This window comes from Rhinatrema bivittatum, chromosome 12 (assembly GCF_901001135.1).
Source record: "Rhinatrema bivittatum chromosome 12, aRhiBiv1.1, whole genome shotgun sequence".
NCBI classification, from domain to species: Eukaryota; Metazoa; Chordata; class Amphibia; order Gymnophiona; family Rhinatrematidae; genus Rhinatrema; species Rhinatrema bivittatum.
In genome coordinates this window covers 22,305,340-22,328,710 of record NC_042626.1, presented here as the reverse complement: position 1 = coordinate 22,328,710, position 23,371 = coordinate 22,305,340, and the positions used below count along the sequence as shown (strand labels likewise).

Sequence of the window (23,371 nt, the reverse complement as noted above, 5' to 3'; positions counted from 1 at the left end):
TCCTGTCAGACCAGTCCAGATGAGTGGGTTGTACTCCACTACCAGCAGATGCAGGCAGAGAGCATCTAGTTTGCTGATTTCACCCTATATAGGATCCTCTGCTTCTGGAGTCAGGGTTTTGGGCCTGGCAGAAAGATTTTCGGGCTCCTGGGGCAGCAACAGGTATGTCTACTCCTCCCCTAGTGGAGTAAAAATATGTACTAAGAGGTTTCCAAGTGGAGAAACAGTATTCTGTGGACCGAGAGGGGCTGGCTGGCTTTTTTTTTTTCCTCCCCTTTCTCTGGTTCTCCTCCTGCTGTCTTCCCTCTTGTGGCTGCTATGGCAACCTCTTAATAAAGTTTGAAAACATCAATGAAGCAGTGGACTAAGCAGCCAGCAGAAGCAGTCTTGTGGTCGGTGGAGAGCCTGGAATCCGTCCAGCATGTTACTTCCATGAGGGTGGTGAGTATAGGCCAAGAAGAGGGAGTCATGTTGGCGCAGGAAGTGCACGGGATCTTGTGCCCTGTTATTCCAGACATCAGTGGTTGTTGCAGCTTGTGTTTGGAGGAGGGAAGTGGAGCCAAAGGGTAGAATTTGATTGCACCAGGGAAAGAGGATGAGCAGACATTGGTTCCCACCTGTGCAATTTCAGCTGTGTTGGGAATGGTGACTCTTTTGGAGCCTCCTGGTTGCTTGGTGTTAAGCGCTAAATCAGCTTCATGGCACTGCCCCATTAACACAAAGGTACCATACCATAATTAGTAGAAACAAATTTAAATGTAATATTGCATATCAATAAGCAATGCAGGTACCTTTTGGAGGAACAGTCGCAGTTCTCTCTGAGAAGCACTACTCTGTGTCTCTCTCCGTACATTAGTAAAGTCGTCTTTTTATAGATACCACAAACAGTCTCAATCCCCAAAGTGCTTGAATCTATGGGAGGATCATGTACAACATTTCTTGTGTCAAAACAAGATAAATTAAACCTAAGTTACCCTGATCCCCCTCCCAAATTGAGGCCCACTTGCCTGATGTTCACGTCAATCTTCTGTTAGTCCTTTGTCTTGTCAGGTTTTCACCCTCAGGAAGGTATCCAAGACTCTGGTTTCGCTGGTACCAATTAATGGAAACAGCCTGTGAGATTCTAACCTTTTCCTTCTGCTTTTCTGTGACCCCATGACCTTCCATCATAAGTTTTTGACATCTCCTGCTGCAGTCCAGATGTCTACTGTAGTTTCTCCAAATCAGGGTTAATAAGGCATTTAAAGTTCCCATGGCCAGAACTGCAAGCAGGCCAAGGCAGCAAAGGATTCTGGGTGAGCCATAGTCTCCATGTTGGTCTCAAACTCAGGCACACATTATTGGTCATTTTGGAAATGAGGCCTCCAGTGTTATCCCCTGCTTGTTTGAGAAGCATAGGTTTTTGTTGGAACTGATTTGGGGTCATCGGTAGGGCCTGTGGCTTCCCTGCTTGTGCCTGTTCTTTCATCCACCTTGCCTTTTCCCATAGAATTCATGCTCTTACCAGGCCTTCTCTTTAAAGCAGTGTGCTAGTGTCTGTGCTTTTCCAGGGACATGGGAAACAGACTGCACCAGTGAAGAAACTCCTGTGTGGGGAAACAGGGATTTGGAGGAGGAGAAGTCCGTTATCTCGCAGGGACTTCTTTGGTGTCCCTTTAGGAAGGACAGCAGAGTGACTTTGGAGAAAGCCAAGAGGAAGCCCCCGGGGAGGGGAGTATGGCCCTAAGGACCCTCAGGATTGTAAGATAAAATTGCTATTTAAGCAGTCTTTTGGGTCTCTGCAGGTTGCTGTCTGTAGTGGCTATGTGGCAAAATGCATTTCTGCTGAATTCAAACGGGTCCAAGAGCTTGGTATGTACCTGGAAGTGCACCTTGAAGTGGGGGTGGCATTCCTGGTGGGCACTTCGTATGACCTGGTCCCAGTATTGGTGAATAACAAGGCTAGAGTGGTGGCTGCTTGTCTACCTTGGCTAAGAAGCTGGACGTTGGATTCAGTTTCAAAGCCATGTCTTCCAATCTCTGGAACAATTTACCGCTTAGTCTGAGAAAAGAGCTAGAGCTTTTGAAATTCAGGAAAGTTCTAAAAACCTGCTTGATGAATGAAATTGCTTAGTTAATAGAAGGGTACTGGTAGAGGTAAATTAAAAAAAAAAATTGCCCAAACATATTGAGGATGTTTGTTTACTTATTTATTTAAGACATTTCTATACCGTCTTTAACAATAAATACGAAGAGTTATGCATAACCAAATAGTTATTGTGGAGTAAGTTGTGAATCATGGTAAGAATTTATACTGGATCTGAAAAGAAACAGGTAACCAATGTAGGGACTAAAGAATAGGTGATATATGTTCTCTACGATTAAAATGAAACAAAATACGCACTGCCGCATTTTGAATTAATTGGTGCAAATGGATTGCACTTGCTGGCAGGCCTAGATATTTATTTATTTAAAAACTTTTCTATACCGTCGCTAAGTTATATACCAATGCAACGGTTTACAAATAGGCACATAGACTAAGGAAAGTAAATGTAGGATATCGTACATTCTAACAGGTGCCAATAAAATTCGGTTACAATGTCATAAATAAAATCATTATTTGAGTAATGTTGGTCAAGTCCAGGTATATTATTGAGTTACTATCGCTTTGAAATATTACTTCTTAAATGTAGGATTGAGTAAATTCATTCTCATCTGCATTACCCTGTACTTTCATTCTCTAACCTCCACATTCTTTAGTGAAGGCTTTTTTAAAGAGCCATGTTTTGAGATTATTCTGTAATCTGAGTTCGGGGGGCATCGTGTTCCATAGTATGGGCCCAGCCAATGATAAAGCCCTTTCTCTCACTTGGGTTAATTTTGCTGACTTTACTGAAGGGATTGTTAGTAGTGCTTTGTTTGCTGAGCGGAGGTTTCTTTGTGGAACGTGTACTCGTAAGGCTGTGTTTAGCCAGTCTGCTTCTTTATCATATATTAGTTTGTGTATGGTGCATAAGGCTTTGTATTTTATCCTGTATTCGATGGGTAACCAATGTAAGTCTGCTAGAGTTTCGGTTATATGGTCCCTCCTCTTTTTTCCCGTTAGTATTCTGGCTGCAGTATTTTGAAGTATCTGGAGTGGTCTTATCGATGTGCTTGGGAGTCCTAGTAAGAGTGCGTTGCAGTAGTCAGTGCTAGAAAAGATAAGTGTTTGCAATACTGTTCTGAAGTAGGCAGGTGTGAGTAATGGTTTCAATCTTCTGAGGACCATAAGTTTTTTGCGTAGCCTTCTCTTACTTTTATAGATATGTGTTGCTTCAGGTTGATTTCTGGGTCCATTATTACTCCCAGATTCCTTACTTTTTCGGCTAGCTCAATTTTTTGGCTATTTCTTAGGGTTATCGGTGTTTGAATGATTTTAGTATGTTTTCTCTCAAGGTGAAGGAATTCAGTTTTGTCAATGTTGATAACCAGTTCCATCTGGTTTAGTAGTTTAATTATGTCTAGGTACATGTTAGCTAGACTTAATGTTTTTTCAATTGTGTCATCTATTGGTAGAATTAATTGAATGTCGTCTGCGTAAATGTAATGTGTTATCCCTAGGCCTGCCAGCAGATGACATAAGGGTAGCATATATATGTTAAAGAGGGTAGCAGACAGCGCTGAACCCTGAGGTACTCCTGTTTCAAGTTTAAATTTTTCTGATAATGTGTTTTTTATCTGGACTTGAAAGAACCTGTTTAGGTAGGATCTGAACCAGTTTATTGTTTGTCACATAATCCAATTTCTTCAAGTCTTTTTAGTAGTATTTTGTGGTTTACTGTATCAAAGGCTGCAGATAAGTCGAGCATTATAAGGATATAGAGCATTACGATAGACTAGACCTGTGAGAATTAATGCTTGTAAAACTGAGCGGAAATAGTTTGAATTGAGAAGAGGCTTTAAGTGTTTAAGCAGATGGATCTTATAAAATGAGGGTTTAACAACTGAGGATATGAGATGAATTATTGACAATTCTGCATCCAGTGTTACTGTGAGATTTCAGGCTTTTTGAGTTATAGAGTTAGTGACTATCAATTGTTATGGTACTTGGGGGACAAAGAGATGAATTTAGTATTGTAGGTAGAAGCATAATTTCCGTTTTAGAGGTGTTGGTTTTGAGTGTGAGATAACCAGATTTGATACTTTATCCATTGTTACACTATGTATTAGACCATGACATGTTATAAGGGATGAAGAACTGAATATCGTCGGTGTAGGTTTTGAAATTTACACCCGACCCAGAGAGAAGATGATAGAGTGAAAGTAGATATATGTTAAGTTAAGGCTGAGAGAGAGGAGCCTTGTGGGTCACCTGCAAGAATGAAATACCAATTTGAGTTATATGAGCCAATATTTAGTTGTTGAGGGCAGTTGAGTAAGTAAATGAACTATTGGAGAACTGTACCTGAAACTCAAGTCTGGTGTGACCAGGTGTGCATACCGTGCATTTGCATGAGGTTGCACAACCGTGGGATGGCGGCAACAGGAGAGGCCGCAGAGCCACCAATGGAGCCAAACCTGCCGGTGGCTGAAGAGGAAGAGAGGCTGCTGGCAAAGTTCAACCTGCCCATGGCTGAAGAGGAAATACCAGGCCGCCACAGTGTTCCCTGTAATATGCCACATGGTGCCTGGGCACAACTTTTCCTGCTTCCGCGCCAACCCTCCCTCAAGAACAGGAAGGCCAGTGGGTCGTGGTGAGGCCGATAAGAATAGGAGCCTGCGGGGCCATGGTGGAGCTCATCCCACCAAGCCCGAAGAGAATAGGAGGCCATGTATGTGTGTGTCTGAGTCTGTGTGAGAGCTTATGTAAGTGTGTATGTCCTTGTGCAAGCCTGTGTTATCTGTGTCTGAGAGAGCTTGTGTGTGTATCTGTGACAGCCTGTGTGCATATGTGTGGCTGGGTGAGAGCTTGTGTGTGTCCATGTGAGGGCCTATGTGCTTGTGTATATATGTGTGTGCCTGTGAGAGCCTATGTATCACATAAGGCTTTCACAGGCATGCGTGCATACACATGTCTGTGAGGGGAGAAGGGAGTATGTGTGAGAGCAAAGGCATGTATATGAGACAGAGTGTGTGAGAGAATCAATGTTATTGTGTGTGTGTTTGTGAGAGAGAAAATACAGTTTGTGTGGCCCTATCTCCCCGAATCCACGAAAATCTCAGGATGACTGGAAATCAAAAGATCCCAGGTACAGAGAGCAGGAGACTTTTTTAATCCTTATTAGTTTTAATTATTGGGTGCAATTTGATTTTTTTTCCTGTTTTTAAATATTTTGGGTTTTTTTGGGAAGGATTAGAACATTTTTTTTTAATTATTGGATTTTTTTAAATATTGTATTGGTGTTTGGGAAATTTTGGATATTCTATTCATTAACTGGTTTGAAATATTCTTTTATCAATATGATTTTACTATTATGTTTTATATTTCTTGATTTTATTATTTAATGTTTCTATTTTTCCATTGTTGCTCTGCATACAGAGGCTGGATTGTTGTAGGTTCCAGTTCATTTCTTCTCAGCATATCTCTATTTATACTTTGTGGACTCTCTTTTCTGTATTTGGTCAGGGTCTGTCTGTATTCTGCATATGTGACCGAGGTGACCTATTTTGCTGGCATGTAGTTCCTGTGTAGGGATCTACAGCAGCCTGGCTTGTTTTGTTTTCCCAATAGGAGGTGTATTAGGTGTTCTAGGGCCTGGTGTAATATTTTCAATGTTGCCTTTTCATAGATAAAGTTGTTACTGTTTGAGGGCTGGCAGTTAGGATTGTTTTGGTATAGGAGGTTTACTATATTGTAATGGTAATTATGTTTATTCATTGCTTTCTGAGGTCCCAGTATAAATTCCATAGAAGTTCCAAATGTCTTTTTTGCAGAGTTTACTGGTTGGCATCACAGCAGTGCATGTAAATATAATATATATACTGTAAATGATATTTTGCCTCAGAAAATTATTTTTTAATGTTCTGTTTTCCTCTAAAATTTGTTACACATGCATAATTAAATTTTGTGTGGCTATAGAGAGAGTGTGTGTGTGTGTGTGTGTGTGTGTAAGGCTGTAAGGTTTCCCTAGGATATGTAATACTCTTCCCTTGACCATGGGTTCTGTGGAGGAGTGGATGGATGTCAGTTTTTAAAAATATAGTTTGCTGGAGGGAGCTGGGGTGGGTTTTTTTTTTTCTTTTTGTTGACAGGCCTGAGACAGACTGAATGAATCAGGGGAGCAGCAACAAAGCTAGCATTGGCCCTGCTGAATCTCCAATGGATTCTAGGCATGCAAGTCTCCCAAGGTTTGGGTAGATCTTTTCTGTTCTTTTCCTGCGAAATCTCCAGGTTAAGGGTGGGTGTGGGGAGGAATTATGTTATGGGCTTGATACATAAAATACTGGCAGGCTGAGATGAGCATGGGACCTTGTATAGTGTGACATCAGCAAACCAGTTGCTTGTTACCTCCCATCAGCTGGCAGGGGAGTATAACCCACTTTTGTCTGATCTGACAGGACTCAAGAAAAGGATATTAGCAGGTAAAACTAAACATCACCACCTTTGGGGGAAAAAAGTGATGCCATTTAATGGATCATCAAAAGAATAATCCAGAGATAGTATGGTACATGAGCTTTCCAGACCACATAGATAACAGCTGGAATTTGTTGCCAGAGGATGTGGTTAGTGCAGTTAGTATAGCTGTGTTTAAAAAAGGATTGGATAAGTTCTTGGAGGAGAAGTCCATTACCTGCTATTAATCAAGCTGACTTAGAGAATAACCACTGCTATTACTAGCAATGGTAACATGGAATAGACTTAGTTTTTGGGTACTTGCCAGGTTCTTATGGCCTGGATTGGCTACTGTTGGAAACAGGATGCTGGGCTTGATGGACCCTTGGTCTAACCCAGTATGGCATGTTCTTATGTTCTTATCCTCTTTGAATAATGTTTTTTTTATTTATTTTTGCTAAAGTCCACTATCTCCTAAGCTCTAGAAAATGCCAGAATAAGTGTTCAGTTCACAGACCAAATGTCATTTTGTGGTTATAAACAAACCAGAAACACTTTGGTGTGAACAAGTTTCTCCCACTAAAGAAGAATCATTTTTTAACGACCTGAGCAGTCCGTGTGAAGCCTCATGGAAAAGATTCTTCTGCTATGAGAAGTCTTTGTGACAGATCATCTGAGTTTAAGTAGAGCTTGGGCTGGAAAGCAGGGCTGGCGTGCCTGCATCATGGCTGACGAGCAGTTCTTGCTGCGCTTGCTGCCATCTGGCAAAGCCCTGGGAAGGGGACTCGCAGCTCTCTTGTCTTAAAGCTTCCTGCTCTGACTTGTGCTTTGCTTTTCAGATCTGTACCAAATGTGTGCATTGCAAGAGCTGTGGCGCCACAACGCCTGGCAAAGGCTGGGATGCGCAGTGGTCTCATGATTTCTCATTGTGTCACGACTGTGCCAAACTCTTCGCTAAAGGTGAGATATCGCCAGACCGGTATTTGCGAGGTCAAAAACTGAAAGTGGTGAAGAGGGTAGGGAACCTTTTATAATGCTAACCATGGCTTCGGAAGCAAGAGGTCCATATTTAAACAGTTTGTTCGGCTAAAGTTCCGGACAAATTGCGGGTTTTGAAATTCCTACCTGTTAAGTAGTTAAGCCATCTAAAAACGTAGCCCAGCAAATCAGGAGTGGGTTGGGAGAGGGACAAAGTTTTCTGGCTGACTTAGCTGATAAGTAATATTCAGCATTATCTGGCTAAGTTAGCCGGATAAACGTATCCATTTAACTTTTAGATAGCCAGATATATTCAGCAGCATGTCTGCACCACTGAATATCCAGTACAATATTAGCTGGATACAACGTGACTAAATATTGACCCCCTAATTCCCAACAAACCATCCTTTACTAGCATGCCTTTGCTTATGGGAAAAGCAGAGCATATGGCCCACTGATTTGTTTGGCTCAACCTTTCCAGGTATCCCAGTCTCCCTTTCTCATTCTTATTCTAAGCTGTTTTCTTCGCCATTTCATTTTCCTCCTAAGAGGATTCTTATAATCAAAAACTAATGTAATAATTCTTTCACCAGTCTGGCTCACAAGTATTTCTCTAGGTTGCAAGACATGAGATCAATTACTTCCATGGGTGCCAGTGCTGCAGTCTTTTCATTAATTATGAATGTAATAACAATGTGTATTGTGTGTGTGTCTGTCTAGAAAAGTCCATATTCCACTGCAGAGCAGCTAGTTAAGTTAGCCGGATATACCTATCTGGCTAACTTAACAGGGATATTTGGGATAAGCAGCTGACTACCAAATTTAGCCATATACGGCTTCAGATATTGCCGCTTTGCCATTTAGACAGAAATTTCCAATTATCCATCTAAATGGCTTCTGAATACCTGCCTCAGTGTTTTGGATCTTGTTGCTATATAAGTACTGTAGATGTGTGTCTGTATATGTATTTTGTTCATTTCGTTAGTGAAACTGTGTAGTGGGATGGGGTAGGAGTTAGAAGATACATATTTGCTACAGTTTCCCAGTAGAAGTGTTTTCTCTTATGGGTGATTGCTTAAACTGCTGCACATCTGTGCACTGCACTGCACTGCTATCCTTGGCACTTGGGAAAGCTTGTGTGAATTTCATCGTCAGGAAATAAACAGTAGTTAGGATGTGGGTGGAAAGTGTGTGACTCATGGCTGTACATACACAGGTGGGAGGGCTCTACCCTCGCCACATGTGCTGGAGTGCTGATTGAAGTTTGTGTTTGTCACCAGGTAACTTCTGCCCACTCTGTGATAAATGTTACGACGATGACGATTATGAAAGTAAGATGATGCAGTGTGGAAAGTGTGAACGCTGGGTCCACTCCAAGTGTGAAAACCTCTCGGGTGAGCCAGGTCTCTTCAGTCAAAATGAAGAGCTACACACTTTTTACTCTCCCTACTACTCTTTGAAGCTGGTACCACCAAATTCTCCATTCTTCTGGTGGTGAGCAGCCCTACCTAAGCAGTTGATATGCTGTAGTTTGTCCTTTCTCCATCCATCCTTGGACCTTGCTATTCAGAATAGAAATATGTCCAGAAGCTAATTGTGATTGTGAGATCCATGATATTAGGACTAGCAGATTCACCACTAGATTCCTAGTGCAGCTTTAGCGCTAACATGTGGCCTGAAGCCTAAGTTCTGAAACTTAGGCTTCAGGCCTGATGCTAATAGAAAATTAAATGCAAAAATTGCCTCCTGTATCACTGACCATACAGCTTCAGTAACACGTGTATGCGGGTTTGCATTTCCAGATGAAATGTATGAGATACTATCTAACTTGCCTGAGAGCGTAGCCTACACGTGCATCAACTGCACGGACCACCACCCTGCTGAGTGGCGACTGGCGTTGGGGAAGGAGCTGCAGAGTTCCCTCAAGCAAGTTCTAATGGCGCTTTTAAACTCCAGGACCACCAGCCATCTGTTGCGCTACAGACAGGTGGGTCTGGATTTCTGCATTCAAACTTCGGGCCCCTCCCCAGCCTCTGAAATGCAGTGCTGTCAGTTGTCCTGAATCAGTGGAGCCTAAAGATGGCGGTCAGTGGAACACAGTCTTGGTCATTCAGACAGCTGTTTTTAGCAGTGAGCCAAGACTGAGTCAGCTACTTACCTTTTATTTCCCTGAAATGTATAAATACTAGTCTCTGCCTGTAATAAACATTCTCTGATGGGGAAAGGCCATATCTATCTTCTGAACCTGATATTGAGTACCAGGGCTGCAGGACTTCTCCATTAAATGATGGAAACCTTATAATAACATTACCCCCTCCCCAATTCCTCTCTCTCCCTTGCTATGAATAGACAGCCAAGCCCCCGGATTTAAACCCAGAGACGGAGGAGAGTATACCATCCAGAAGCTCCCCTGAGGGACCCGATCCGCCAGTTCTCACCCAGGTCAGCAAGCAGGAGGAACAGCAACTGCTGGACCTGGAGGCCATCAAGAAGAAAATGGACCAGGGAGGTTACGTAGCCGTGGTATGTGCCAGGGTTAGCATTTATCAGTCCCTTGCAGCCTGTCAAATGTTGTGTGCACCTGGGAATAGTTATCTTCCCACAGGAGCCCAGTGAATAACAGTGATAGTGTGCACCAGGATCCTGCACATAATGAAGCTGTTTCCTGGGATAAAAGGTCTGTTCTAAAATGGCCTACTCTGTATGTGGGTAAAAGTATGTGCTGCGATCAACAATGCACCTAGTCTTATCTGCAGGAAAAGATAGGCGGGATCAGATATGGGGTTTTGTCAGGGAAGCAACAATGTGTGTAATTTTGTATTTTCAAAACTGTGTTTCAGGGGAAAGGTATCTGCAGAAAATGCAGGTATGAATCTGTGGATAATTTCACTAGTCAGTTTTCAAAGGGAAAGTATGCACGTACTCTTTGTTTAAGAATTGATGCAGATTCTGTGGAGAAAAGTACCTGCTGACTTTGCAATTTCCTGCATAGATTTTTGAAAATTGTCCCCAGAATGGGCACTTTCTAATTTCTAATCTATCTGTTATATTTATATTCTGCCTTCCTCAAATTAGACCCAAAACACTTCACAAAATATACACATAATAGGGATGTGCCATTTGTTTCCTCTGATTTGGCGGTATGTGCGTACCTCAACAACTTTATAGTGCACGCGGGAAAATGGATAGTATGTGTATATCTCATTAAAACTACATGCATACTATCTGTTTTCCCACATGTACTATAACGTAGGCAAGGTACACACGTACTGCTGACTCGGAGGAAACAAATATACATCCCTAATATATATACAGTAACAAAATTCAGAAAATATAAATCAATAATACAAATATAATAGCATTAATGCAAATCATAAATAATCAAAAGCAATATAACAGCACTATTTTAAGATTACTGCTTTGAAACTTATTAGGGATGCAAGATACATAAAATACCGTCTATTAAGAACATAGTTGTTTGCAATGACAAATGTTTGTATGAATTGTATGTAATTCATTTACAAGAACAACTTTTTATACAGACTGCACGTTGCGTAGTTTAAAACCCTGTGATCAAGAACTTCACTCTGTACTACTTTCACATTTTCAAGGACCTTGAAGTGCTTCATCTCAGGACCATTTACTTGACATACGGGACTCATTGTATGGGGCTTCATTGTGTATGGGGTCTCATGATTAGCAGGGAGGTGTGATGCAGGGCAAAATTGAAATGCATTGATAGAGCGGTGTTGGATCAGGGATAACAGGGAGTGTCAGTTTGGGCTTGAAGAGTATTGACAGAGCTGTGGGGAGAGAGCGGGTCTCAGCATTGGAATGTAAAGATTGCTGCAGGAAAGGGGCCTGAGTGTCTAACAGAACCTGTGTGGGTCTCAGTATTGGAATATTATGGTCTGTGAGTGCTGTATATTGGGGAATATTGGTGCTGGAATATCAGAGGTTCTAAAGGCAGGGTCTTTGAGTTTGAATGACAGTGCTGTGTGGAGGTGTCTTGGTGCTGAAATAGGTCAGGTGAGCAACTGTGAGTGTGTGATGGTGTGGCATGTGAGGGGATAGGGGTATTAAAATAACAGGGTTTATGCCACTGCTTTGGTGAGGGGACTGGTATCTCAGTCCTGGTATGACTGACTTGGCTTCTCTTCTTTCTGAAATAGAAAAAATGAGGCCAGTTGTAATTGGGTAATGAGGATGGTACAACAAGTAGAAATACCTCACAAGAACAGAAAACTTATTAACATGGAGGGGATACAGCGGACAGTTTTCTGTCTCCTTGGGCAGCATGCAGGTCTGGCCCTGCAGGCTAATTTTCAAAGAGAAACTCTCCATGGAGTTTCCCTTAGAAAGTGCAGATTGGGGGTGGGGAGGGTGGAATGCAGGTTTTTTGGTACCTGTGTAGTTTGAAGCAGGCACAAAGTACTTTCGGGGATTTCAAAATGAAATTCTTGTGTGTACTTTTCCCTCCCCCCAACTTAAGTTCACTTCCTTTTCCCTGAAGGCAAAAATATGCATATTGAGAGAAGCATGCATTCTCCATGAACAAGCATAACGAAGCCACACAAGATGGATGATATCATCAGACAGTGCCGAATTGGTAATCACATTCTCCTAGCCCAGAAAGCTTTAGTGCATCCCTTGGGCATGTGCAGAAGATTCTGCTCTGTTGCCGTACTCTCCCTCCATCTTAGTTTGTCCTCTTCACGAGCAGTCAATTTCTGTCTCCTCTCATGTTAGCCATATCTTTTTTGTTTAAAAAAAAAAAAAGAGAGAGAAAGAGTTAAGACAATTGAAGAACGATAATATCTTCAAAAAATCTGCTTCGGACAAGGAGAAAAGCCCTTTTATATCCTTTGAGAAATGTCGGCACAAAATGGCTACATCTGACCAATGAAACCTATGCCTTTAATGTCTAGGACCAGATCATGATTGCATCACTTGTGGCCCCTGTGGCAGACTGTCCCCGGGGGCACTAATGTATTGAGATCTTGTAAGCTCATCTGAATGACAGGGCATCAAATGGGGGGGCCTCTGGAGAGATCTGTGGTATTACAGGAACAAAAATTAGCAAGTAAGAACCAATTTTCCTTTTCTGAACATGCCCAGATCAGTCCTGACCAGTGGGATATACCCATGCACCCCTAATTCAGGTGAGCCCCCCCGTAAGACCTGCACGCAAGACACTCTCCGAAGGATGTCTCATCCTGTGCCCTGACACCCAGACAATAATGCCTGGTAAAGGTATGAACTGACCACACTGCTGTCCTACAAATCTCCTGTGACAACAGAAGTTGACACTCAGCCCAGGAAGCAGCCTGCGCCCTAGTGGAATGCACCCAGGAATTTGTCATCCCTTACAGATGTAAGCCAAACAAATGGCCTCTCTAAGCCAACAAGATATGGTAGCCTTAGAAGCTTTGTCCCCTTTCTTCTGTCCACTGAATAGGACAAACAGATGATCTGAGCGATGAAAAACATTAGTAACCTACAAATACTGAAGTAGCATCTGCCGCACATCCGGAAGATGTAATTCTCTATCCTGAGGAGAATATTTCGACTATTCTGGAAAACCCAGAAGATCTACCATCTGATTAACATGAAAGGCAGACACCACCTTAGGAACAAAGGAAGGCACTGTTCTCAATGAGATTCCATTCCCAGAATCCACAAAAACGGATCCCTCATGACAGAGCCTGAAGTTCCGAAATCCTTCGAGCTGAACAATAGCTACCAAAAAGACCACTTTCAGAGTCAAATCCTTCAGGGTAGCCTTTCTCAAGGGTTCAAAGGAGGGTCCGTAAAGGACATGAAGAACTAGGTTGAGACTCCAATCTGGGCAGATCTTTCGCACCGGAGGGCACAACAGTTTAGCCCCTTTGAGGAACCTTACCACAACCGGATGAACAGACAGAGTTCTACCCTGAAACCTGCCTCTAAGCGCACCCAAGGCAGCCACCTGCACACGAAGCTCGTTGTAAGCCAAACCCTTGGACAACCCCTGCTGCAGGAAATCCAGCATATGCGACACCTCCACAGCCAGAGGATCTATACAACGCTGAAGACACCAAACTTCAAACAATTTCCAGACCCTAATATATGCCATAGAGGTCTCCGGTTTTCTGTATTGAAGAAGAGTGGAGATGACCTGTTAGGAGTAACCTTTCAATCAGTCTCTGCCTCTCAAAAATCAAGCTGCGAGACAAAAGCGATCCTCCTGATCCAAAAATATGGGACCCTGACGCAACAGGTCTGGACGATGAGTCAGACTGAGTGAGGACCTTACACTGCAAGTCGCACCAGATCTGTGAACCACAGTCTCCGCGGCCACTCTGGTGCCACTAGAACCACAGTCCCGGGATGTGATTCTGTGCTCCTGAGGACCCAACCTATGAGGGGCCAAGGAGGAAAGATGTACAGAAGAATTCCTGTTGGCCAAGGGCACACAAAAGCATAGAGGCCCACCGAACAGAGTTCCTTTCGGTAACTGAATAATCTCTCTGTCTTGGAGTTCAGCTGCATCGCCATAAGATCGAATTGGAGTACCCCACCTCGCACAGATGTGAGTCTACCCCTCCGGGGACAACTCCCACTCCCCAAGATCCAATTGCTGCCTGCTGAGGAAGTTGCCTGGTCTTCGAGATGACGCTCCGGGCCTCCAACACCACTGCATGATTTTTCATGCCGCCCTGCCGATTGAGTCCGCCCTCATCTCGAGACGATTGATCGACCAGAACTTCTCCTCCTGTTGCCACAGACCTTGCGCTGACTGGCCGAAGCACATCGCTCCCCAAACGGAGAGGCTTGCGTCTGTGGAGACCACCACCCAGTCCGGAGGCTCCAGATCCATCCCCTTCTCTAAACTGGGACGAGACAGCCACCACGAGAGACTGGACCTGGACTCCCGAAGCAGAGGCAAGGGAAGATGAAACTCCTCCGGGCAGGGACTCCACCTGGACAATAGTGCGTGTTGCAGTGGGAGGAGGAATAGCCTAGTGGTTAGAGCAGTGGGCTACGAACCAAGAGACCAGGGTGCCTCAGGTACAAAACTTAGATTGTAAGCCCTCTGGGGATAAGGAAATACCTACAGTACCTCGAATGTCTGTATATAAAAAAATAAATAAATGTGCACGAATGCCCACGGGACTAAGTCCAACATGAATGCCATGGACCCCAAGACCTGTAAATAATCCCACATTTGGGCACCTCCAGATGAAAAAGACGCTTGACCTGAGACTGCAACTTCGACACCCGGTCCGCTGCCAGGAAAACCCTGCCTTGCTGAGTGTCGAAGTGGGCCCCTAATGTTCAGGAACTAGGAGTTCAAATTGATGAAAACCCATATTAGCAAACTGATCAAATCTAGTTTCTACAAGTTAAGAATCCTGAGCAGATTGAAACCTCTTCTAAACACAGCAGATTTCAGAACGGTTTTACAATCTGTAATATTCTCTAACCTTGATTATTTTAATTCCTTACTATAGGAATCCCATCCAGTCACCAAAACATCTTTAACTACTGCAAAATGCTGCAGCTAGACTCTACGTTGGATATCTGTTCAATCAAAAATGATCTACAAAGTACTCATCATAATTTTCAATAACATTAATCCGAATAACGATCTGTTGGGAATAACATTTTAACCACATATTGCACCATGAATGCTCAGATCACAAAACAAAGGCGTCATAGAAATCCTAACCATAAAAAAACTCTCACCTAATGCAAACTAGAGAGAGAGCGATTTCAGGCGCTGGACCAAAACTATGAAGCGCCATACCAGAGGACCTGCGAACTGTAACACAATAAAAAATTCAAGAGTGAGTTGAAGACTTGGCTATTCAAAAATGCCTACTGTCTGGCAGATGTCTCCAATTCGCCATGAGTCAGAAGACCTAACATGTACCGATCTTTACCCCCACCCCAACCCCTCTTAACCCAGTTATGTTTTCCTAAACGTATCTCTTTAAATGCACACATTGTATTTAAATGTTTCCCTAGGTTATTATCTATACCTACATCTACCTCTGTTTTCATTATTTATTTATGAGTGTCTAGCCTATCAACTGAGAGCTGTAGCACATTTTAAAACTCAACTTCTATGCAGGAAATCTGCAAAGTAACAAACATGGTCATCAGTACACACTTTTGCACATCACTACTGTTTGGAACAGGAGTCACGTACAGACAATAAGTTTAGACAATCTGTGTTCAGTAATGTTTTAAATTAAATATCTACTTCCCGCACAATAGCCCAAGTTGCCAAAAAAACAAAAGAAAACCTCAACAAATTAAAGCAACCTTCAGACATCTTGAGTGGTTGTTGTTTTGCTTATCCATGAATAAAGCAAAGTTGCTTATCTGTAACAAGTGTTCTCCGTAGACCGCAGAACAAGCAGCCATACAACTTCTCCCTCTTCCCTGTGATGTTGGAGACAGCAAATAGATTGAGGGAGAGGCATGCGGAGATGTTAACACAGGAATTTCTGTACATGCCTAGGAAACGCACTAATTTGGGCTAGGAGAGTGTAATGACAGATTAGGTGCTGTTGGATGAAATCACCCATCTTGTGTGGCTGGCTGTTCTGCTTTGCTTAACTTTACCTGCACTGTGAGGGGAGGGGGTGTCCATTTTTTAAAAACATATTTTTTGTACAGTAAACACGTTAGCCACGTAAAATCCTTTGAAAAGTTGCCCTCACGTTTTGAACATAATTTACAGAATAGTCTGATCCAGTTTACACATTTCTATCCAAATCTTTGCTAGATCTTGTTCTTGTTTCATGGGAATGTGAGGAGGAGGAGGTATTGGTGCCTGAGGTGCTAGGATTATTACACTTTGTGCTGTAGCAGAAGCTGCTGTATTGGATTCTTCTTTCCCAAGGCTCATTGGCTTTGCTGTGAGATTAATGCACAATGTGTGTGTGTCTTTGTGATTTTGCATCCAGCTGGAGTTCAGTGATGACATTGTGAAGATTATTCAGGCAGCCATTAATTCGGATGGAGGGCAGCCCGAATTGAAAAAGGCCAACAGTATGGTCAAATCCTTCTTTATACGGGTGAGCATGATCTACTAGCTTGTGTCTGTGAAACTACAAGCAGTGACCAGAGGTCAGTTATGATTTTTCAGCCCAGTGATAGGGGCATATTCTGGTACCCATCTGGTTTTTTTTTTTTAATGCTTTCTGTAGTGTTCTAATCATACATTTTGCAGCACAATTACAGTTGTATGACCCAAAATATAGAATGACTAAAGGTTAACATCAACTCACAGCTATTTATTTTTTTCAATTTATTAAGTTATATGTGTTTGTTGCTTTCTTTGGCAACAAGCAGGGCCAAATTAGCCATGACATGTGGGTGACATCATCCGGTGTTGAATGGACCCCTCTGAGCTCAGCAGAGATTTTGCTCCACTGAGCATGTGTGGGAGTTCCCACGCGAATGCTGCCTCATGAGCCTATAAGGGATTCCACAATTATGGATTATCTTACATTAAAATCAGATAACATACATCGTCACAAGTTCATTTAAAGGTAGCAGAATGTTTACACCTTTTAGAGCTAGATTATGTTGCTACAATAAAAGTTCCATTAACACCCTGAAGTCCATATTCATCCTTATTTAGCTGGATAACTAAGAAGATATCCGGCTGAATGAAAATGTGGCCATGTATCCGACCAAATTCTATCCAAATAACTATTTGACCAGATAAGTGAGGGGCGGTCCAGGAGCATTCTGGAAAGGAGCTGAGTTAGCCAAATAATTTAACTGGATAACTCTAGTAGTCCTGTAGAGCTGACCTAAAGTTAGACTGATAAGTTTATCTGGCTAACTTTAAGATAGCTGGGTGAAATATACAGCACTAGTTAGCAGGATATCTTTATCTGGCTAACTATAGCAAAGCAGCACAGTGACTGAATATGACTCTCACACTGGGGCTTTTTTTTTTTTTTTTTTAAATATGATATTTTTATGTTTCTGGTTTTAACAGAGAAAGCATTCTTGTTACAAAGATTATGCAAACCCCTATGGTTAACTCAACGTTAACTTGCACTTGTCAAATGCAATGCCAATTAAACTACCCCAGTTTAAGGTAATAATTTAGCCAGTTAATCTCACTCTCCACAGTAGTAGGTATTCTTCTGGAGAATCAGAGTCTTGTCATAGCATGGAAGGCAACCAGTTAAACCTCTGGTGAGCAAATGACAAGTTAACCACTTGGTCTCAGGTCAGCAGACCAAAAACTTATAGAAGCCTCTGTAAGTTATGCAGGCAAGGACAGGACAAAATGACTTAGCTTGCCAGGGTTTAGGAAAGGATAAGTTTGACAAGTTCTGCAAAGTTAATTATGCCCAGTCCCAAAGCTTAGCTTGCTTCGTGAAAAGTCTTGGGTGCCAAGTTCACGATTTTGGCATTTGCTGAAATGGCAGCAAGCCGTGCAGTCCTGAATCTGTAAGTCCAAAGTCCTTTTCTTTCTTCTCTGGACTTCATACATATGCATGTGATCCAAAAGGTAATACTGATTGGTTGTTACCATAATCTATTAGCATGGTATTGGTGGGCTTCCGCTATTACTTCATCTTCGCTGCCATGTATATGCATGTTCTCATGAAGGTGCTGGCATGAGTCAGAAGATATCTGCGAACAATACTGGGCTTCATTGCTAGATAAAAAGTTTGGTCAAAACCACAGTTTAAGCAAGTTTATGTCCAGCGGTACCAACAAAATTGTAAGGTGAAGACAGATGCTTGATAAGGGAGAGTGTTTTTATGTAAACTACATTTATTTATTTATTTTTAGATTTTTATATACCGGTGTTCCTATATGAAATAAAGATCACATCGGTTTACATTGAAACAGAACATGAAAATTGCCAAAAGGCATTACATAGAACATTACATATGAAGTATAAGCGGTCAATACATTTTTTAATAATAAATAACAGCTGCTTTTGTGTAGTTCCCACAGGCATTAAAACTGCAGGGGCTTTCACGTAGCTGGACCTCCATCTCGTGTTGCTTGGGCCTGCAATTAGGTTCAATTGCACACTCCTTTTTTTAGGGTAACTGGTTTATCCCTATAAGCCCTGTGGACATTTTTTGTCTCTACTACCATCTGGATGTTCATCTCTCTGTCACTGGAACATTTTTTTTTCTTATTTCTTTGGGGTTTTCCCCCTCTTTCTCTTGCCTCACTTCCTTGGCAGACCCTCAACAGCACTCTACAGTGCTACAAAAAAAATAATAAAAGCAAAAAGATACCTGGTACCAAAAAGCCTACCATCAGCAGCTTCAAGGTTTGTGTCTGTGGGCATAAGATGTTTATCACTGATAGACACAATATGGGATGCAAGTGCCTAGGGCTCTATCATGACTCCTCTTACTGGTATGATCGTAGCCAGATGTCTCCCAGGACACAGAAGAATCTGGCCTACAAGCTGGCTGAGCTCTGGAGCTGTCAGAGCTCCTCTTCATCTGTGAGCTCCATTTATGGTGAGTCAAGCAAGGACTCTGTGTCTAAAGCTCCCCCCATTGTAGCTGCAGTGTTAAGGATGAGCAGCTTGAAGCATCTTGCCTTGGAACTTTATATCCATCGGAGCTCAAAAAGCAGGCATGGGACCTCAGTGACCAGCTAAGCAGAAACATTCTGCCTCCTCTGTCAGGACACCGGACTTGGTGCGGTTGGTGCTATCAAAGCCTAAAGACTTGCCACAGTTGGTGCTGTTGAAGGATGAAGGTGCAGTCAGCACTATTGATGCATTTGGGGCCATCAGTGCATAAGCACTGGGTGCCAGAGGAAAGGATTCCCTCGGAGCAATCAGCAAAAGGGCCATCGGAGTTGGCATAGGGAAAGTCCATGACAATTCTCAAGGGTTGTCAACATGAACAGGACAGGGAGCAATTCATTCCAGGTCTCTTCATCCTTTTTTGGCTAAAGTCTCCATGCCTCCTTCCCATCTTTCCTACCAAGCTTATGGAAACCCCTTTTGTGGCATCGGGGAGAGGCTCATAGCCCAGAGGTTCACAGCTGAAAACTCTAGCTCCCTGTTCTTGGGGGTTAGCCCTCTACTCCATCGGGAGTGTCAGAGGAGGGTCACCAGCTAGCAGAAGAATGCACCTCAGAATGTCTAAGCTGCCCATCCATCGAAATTCATGCCTCCGAGACCATCAAGGTCCCCGCCCCAGTAACTTTTGACTTCGATATGGTCTTGGATGAGTGTCTTACCTTTATCAGATTCAGAAGAGGGGTTGACAGGTATTCTTTCTGACCCCCCTACCATATCCACACTCCTTGTCTCCAGAAGACATTTTCTATTTTAAATTCCTAGATAAACTCAGAAAAGCCATCAGTATCCATGTGCACAGGGATAAAGACGTTCGCAAAGAGATGTTTGACATTCTCCATGTTCTGAGCCAGCGACTGTTTTGGTTCACAGAACTCTTCCAAGACCTTCAGACCAGAATGTGGGAAAATATCAGCTTCTTGCCCACCAGTTGTGAGAACTGGATCTTAAGCATAGAATACAACTGGATCATAAGTATAGAATACAATAGACTCCAAGTTTTGGAGCAGCCTCGCAGGAGTTCCATTGCTAGGCTAAGATGTCTAAAGCTGATGTGCACGCACAGTCTGGTAGGGTTCTCTTGACTCCTCAGTCTGGGACGCCCATCTGGTACAGATTTGGAGACTTCGGTCGTTTCTGATGGTGACTGTCCTCAAGGATGTCTGTCTCCAGGAGGGCCCACACGATGGTCCCCAAGACCACCCGGGCATTGTTCCTGCAGGAGTACAAGCTGGTGATGGTCCTGATGCAGATGAGGTTCTAGGAAGGAACAACTACTTATTGTTCCCCTTGTGCTAGGGGAAATGTGGGACCTGAGTCGTGAGCATTCAGACAAGGAAGGGGTGCACCCTGTTCTGGATGGCTCGAGAAAAAGGAAGAAGCTCATTGTCCTCAAGAGGGCTTCTCCTGAGCTGGTCTGAAGGTGGTTAGGGCCATGTTGAAGCAGTTCCCCTTGCTGGAAGAGACCTTGGAAGTTTCCAAAGGTGGATGCGGTGGTGCTGTCAGTGACCAAGAGGATGGCCATTCTGGTGGCAGGGCTGACAGAGCTATAGGGCGTCTTTTTTGAAGAGATGGTTTGAGGTCTCAGCCTTGAGTCTTTGCCCTGCTATTTGTGTTAGCCAGATGCAGGCAACTAGGTTTGAAGCAGGTGTACTCTAGTGGGCAGATGTCCTGTATGATTCGGTGTGAATGTCAGCCCAAAATATGGTTTCTGCTGTGGCGGCATGGAGATTCCTATGATTGAGTAATCTTCCTTTAAGGGAAAGCGGCTGTTTGGGGAGGACCTGGACCAGTTGTTGAAAACTCTGGGGGATTCCAAGGGGAATAGTTTGCCAGAGGACAAGAAGTCTTTCAAGAAGACTTTTTTTGCTGCCCAGATTAGGGACATGCAATGTTTTTAGGTCTGGCAAGTTGGCCTCAAGCACGAGGCAAAAGCAGTCCTCTGGTCAGCAACAGTCCTTTCGGGGTTCCCTCTGGATTTCCAGGGATGGTGCTGGTCTGAGGACCGGAAGAGGTTAGGTTTTGCATTGACGTCAGGCGGGACCACTCTGGTTGAAATAGTAGGATGGAGATTGGCTCGCTTCTGCAAGGAGTAGACCAGGATCACATCGGATTAGTGGGATAGGATACTTTCTTGGTGTCCAGGTGTGGGTCCTGATGCAAGCGAAGGTGCTGCGGGGCCACTTTTCTGGATGGAGACGCTGTGGATGCTCATTGTAGCAGTTAGAAAAGGAGAATTTCTAGCGGCCCTGGATCTGACTCTAGCTTATTTGCATCGCCCTATCTGCCAAGATACGCAGAAGTCTTTTTATGTTTTTGGTGCTGAGTCAGCTTTTCCACCCTTATCTGGATGCCTGGCTCTATCAAGTAACGTCAGAAGGGGAAGGTTGTCAGGCAGTGTACCTGGTGGTGATGGTGTTAGTCACTCGGATTGGTGATAGTTTGGGCCAAGGGTTATCTACTGCTGCCCTAGATGGTTGGCTTTTTTCTCAGATTGGAGAGGTTCGCAAAGATTCATGGTCAGATGGAGCCTGTCTTGAGGCTCCAGTTACCAAGGCCTGGGATGATTTAAAGGTGCTGGGTTCTATAGCGTCTACACTAGATTTGGTATCATGGGTGTTTGTCCACCTGTGGGCTCTCCAGAAGGTGTGGCTGTCCCACTTGATATCTGTTGGAGAAATATCAACGACTGGGTAATGGTGACCACGGTTGCCAGCTTCAGTAGTTGGGGGGATGGTCAGCCTTGGATGGATGGCTCAAGGTCTGTGGTTGCCTCGGAAGCTCCTGGCCTATCGTTTTGGAAACAAGGGTGATTCCAAGGGCGTTGATGTTTTGTCCTCCCTCAAGCTCGACATGTGGTGAGAGTTTCTTTCCAGCAATTCAACAACTGTGACATGATGAGTCTCGCTTTAGCTCAAGAGGGCCAACAGACCGGCATTGCAAAGGATAATAGCTTAGCCTGCGGCTGGAGTGGACAATGTGCAAGCACACTGGCTCAGAAGGCAACAGTTGGTCTTGGGGGAATGAGAGTTGTTGATGGAAGCTTTCGGCCTCATTTGGATCTGCGGGGAAAGCCCTAGTGGGATCTAGTGGCATCGTGGGGCAATATCAATGCGCCAGTCATAGAAGAGAGATTGGAGCCAAAGGCTAGGCACTTTGATTCTCGTGGCTGATGGGAATCCTGCAGTTCATGTTTCCTCCAGGGCCATTTATAAGTTGCAGGTTGCAATGCTTCAGGAAACCTCTGGTTTGAGTAGTACTCTGGGCTCTGGGATGGTTCCATGGTTCACAGATATGGTTCATCTCGCAGTAGATGGGGCCCCTGGGTCTATTTTCTCAGATCAGTCAAATTGCTTTTGTCTCATGGCTTGGCCTTTGAGTTTAAGGTTAAAAGGTTAACCAGGGGCAGTCATTGTCACTTTGCTTCAGGCCAAGAGACAATCCATTTCTTTGGCTTTGCCAGGTGTGGAACTTCTCTGAGTCTTGATATTTAGAGTGTGTAGAGAAAAGCCTAGACCTCTTGCATGTGGAGATCCCTCACATATTGGCCTTTTTGCAACAGGGCTTGTTCAAAAGGCTTAGCTTGCATTTCCCTTTCGTACGAGTGGCAGCTTTGTGTGGGCCTTTGTCATCGCATCCGGTTGTGTTTCAGTTCTGGAAGGAGGTCAAACGTTTGTGGCTGTGGAGGCGCAGATTATGTCCTTTGGAACTTTGTCCGAGGATCATGCGGACCTTCGTTCAAGCCTTTGCAGAAGATGTCATTGAAGGACCTTACCCTGAAGACTGTTTCCTAGTTTCTCCTTATTCATTCAGTAGGTGGAACTTCCCATGTTTTCGACTTGGTTGTCTGAGATGTCAGAAGCAAGGAAGCTTCTTTTGTTTGATGTTGGAGTCCTGTTGCGGTATCTCAAGGTCACTGTCAGTTTCCAAAGGTCAGATCATCTAATGATTTGTTAGGCAGTCCAAAGAAGGGTCATAAGGCTTCTAATGACTCTACTGCTTATTGGTAAAAGGAAGTTTCTATTTGGGCCTATATCTGCAAGAAGGGTCGTAAGCACATTATACTAGGGCACAGGTGGTATCTTGGACTGAGTGTCAATATTATCACCGGTGTTCTGTCAGATGGCAACAAGGTTTTTCGTTGCATTCTTTCTCTTGGTTTTACCAGGTTAGATGTTCAGGCGCTGGCGGCAATGTATTGAGAGCGGATCTTTTGCAGGCCCACCCAGTGTAGGGCTGCTTTGGTACATCCCACTTTTCTGAACTGATGTGGGGTACGAACAGGAAAGGAAAACTGGTACTTA

At 43.5% G+C, this 23,371-nt stretch overlaps 1 protein-coding gene across 5 annotated transcripts in view; it reads left to right on the top strand.

Annotated features, from left to right (window-relative positions):
* Positions 1-23,371, top strand: part of KMT2A (lysine methyltransferase 2A) — a 152,591-nt gene that overhangs the window by 92,164 nt on the left and 37,056 nt on the right. For all 5 annotated transcript variants that reach the window (XM_029574143.1, XM_029574140.1, XM_029574142.1 and 2 more), the window contains 5 exons: positions 7,354-7,474; positions 8,773-8,886; positions 9,295-9,479; positions 9,842-10,015; positions 16,450-16,560. In XM_029574143.1, coding sequence (XP_029430003.1) covers positions 7,354-7,474; positions 8,773-8,886; positions 9,295-9,479; positions 9,842-10,015; positions 16,450-16,560 — 705 coding nt within the window. The remainder of the gene's footprint in view (positions 1-7,353; positions 7,475-8,772; positions 8,887-9,294; positions 9,480-9,841; positions 10,016-16,449; positions 16,561-23,371) is intronic.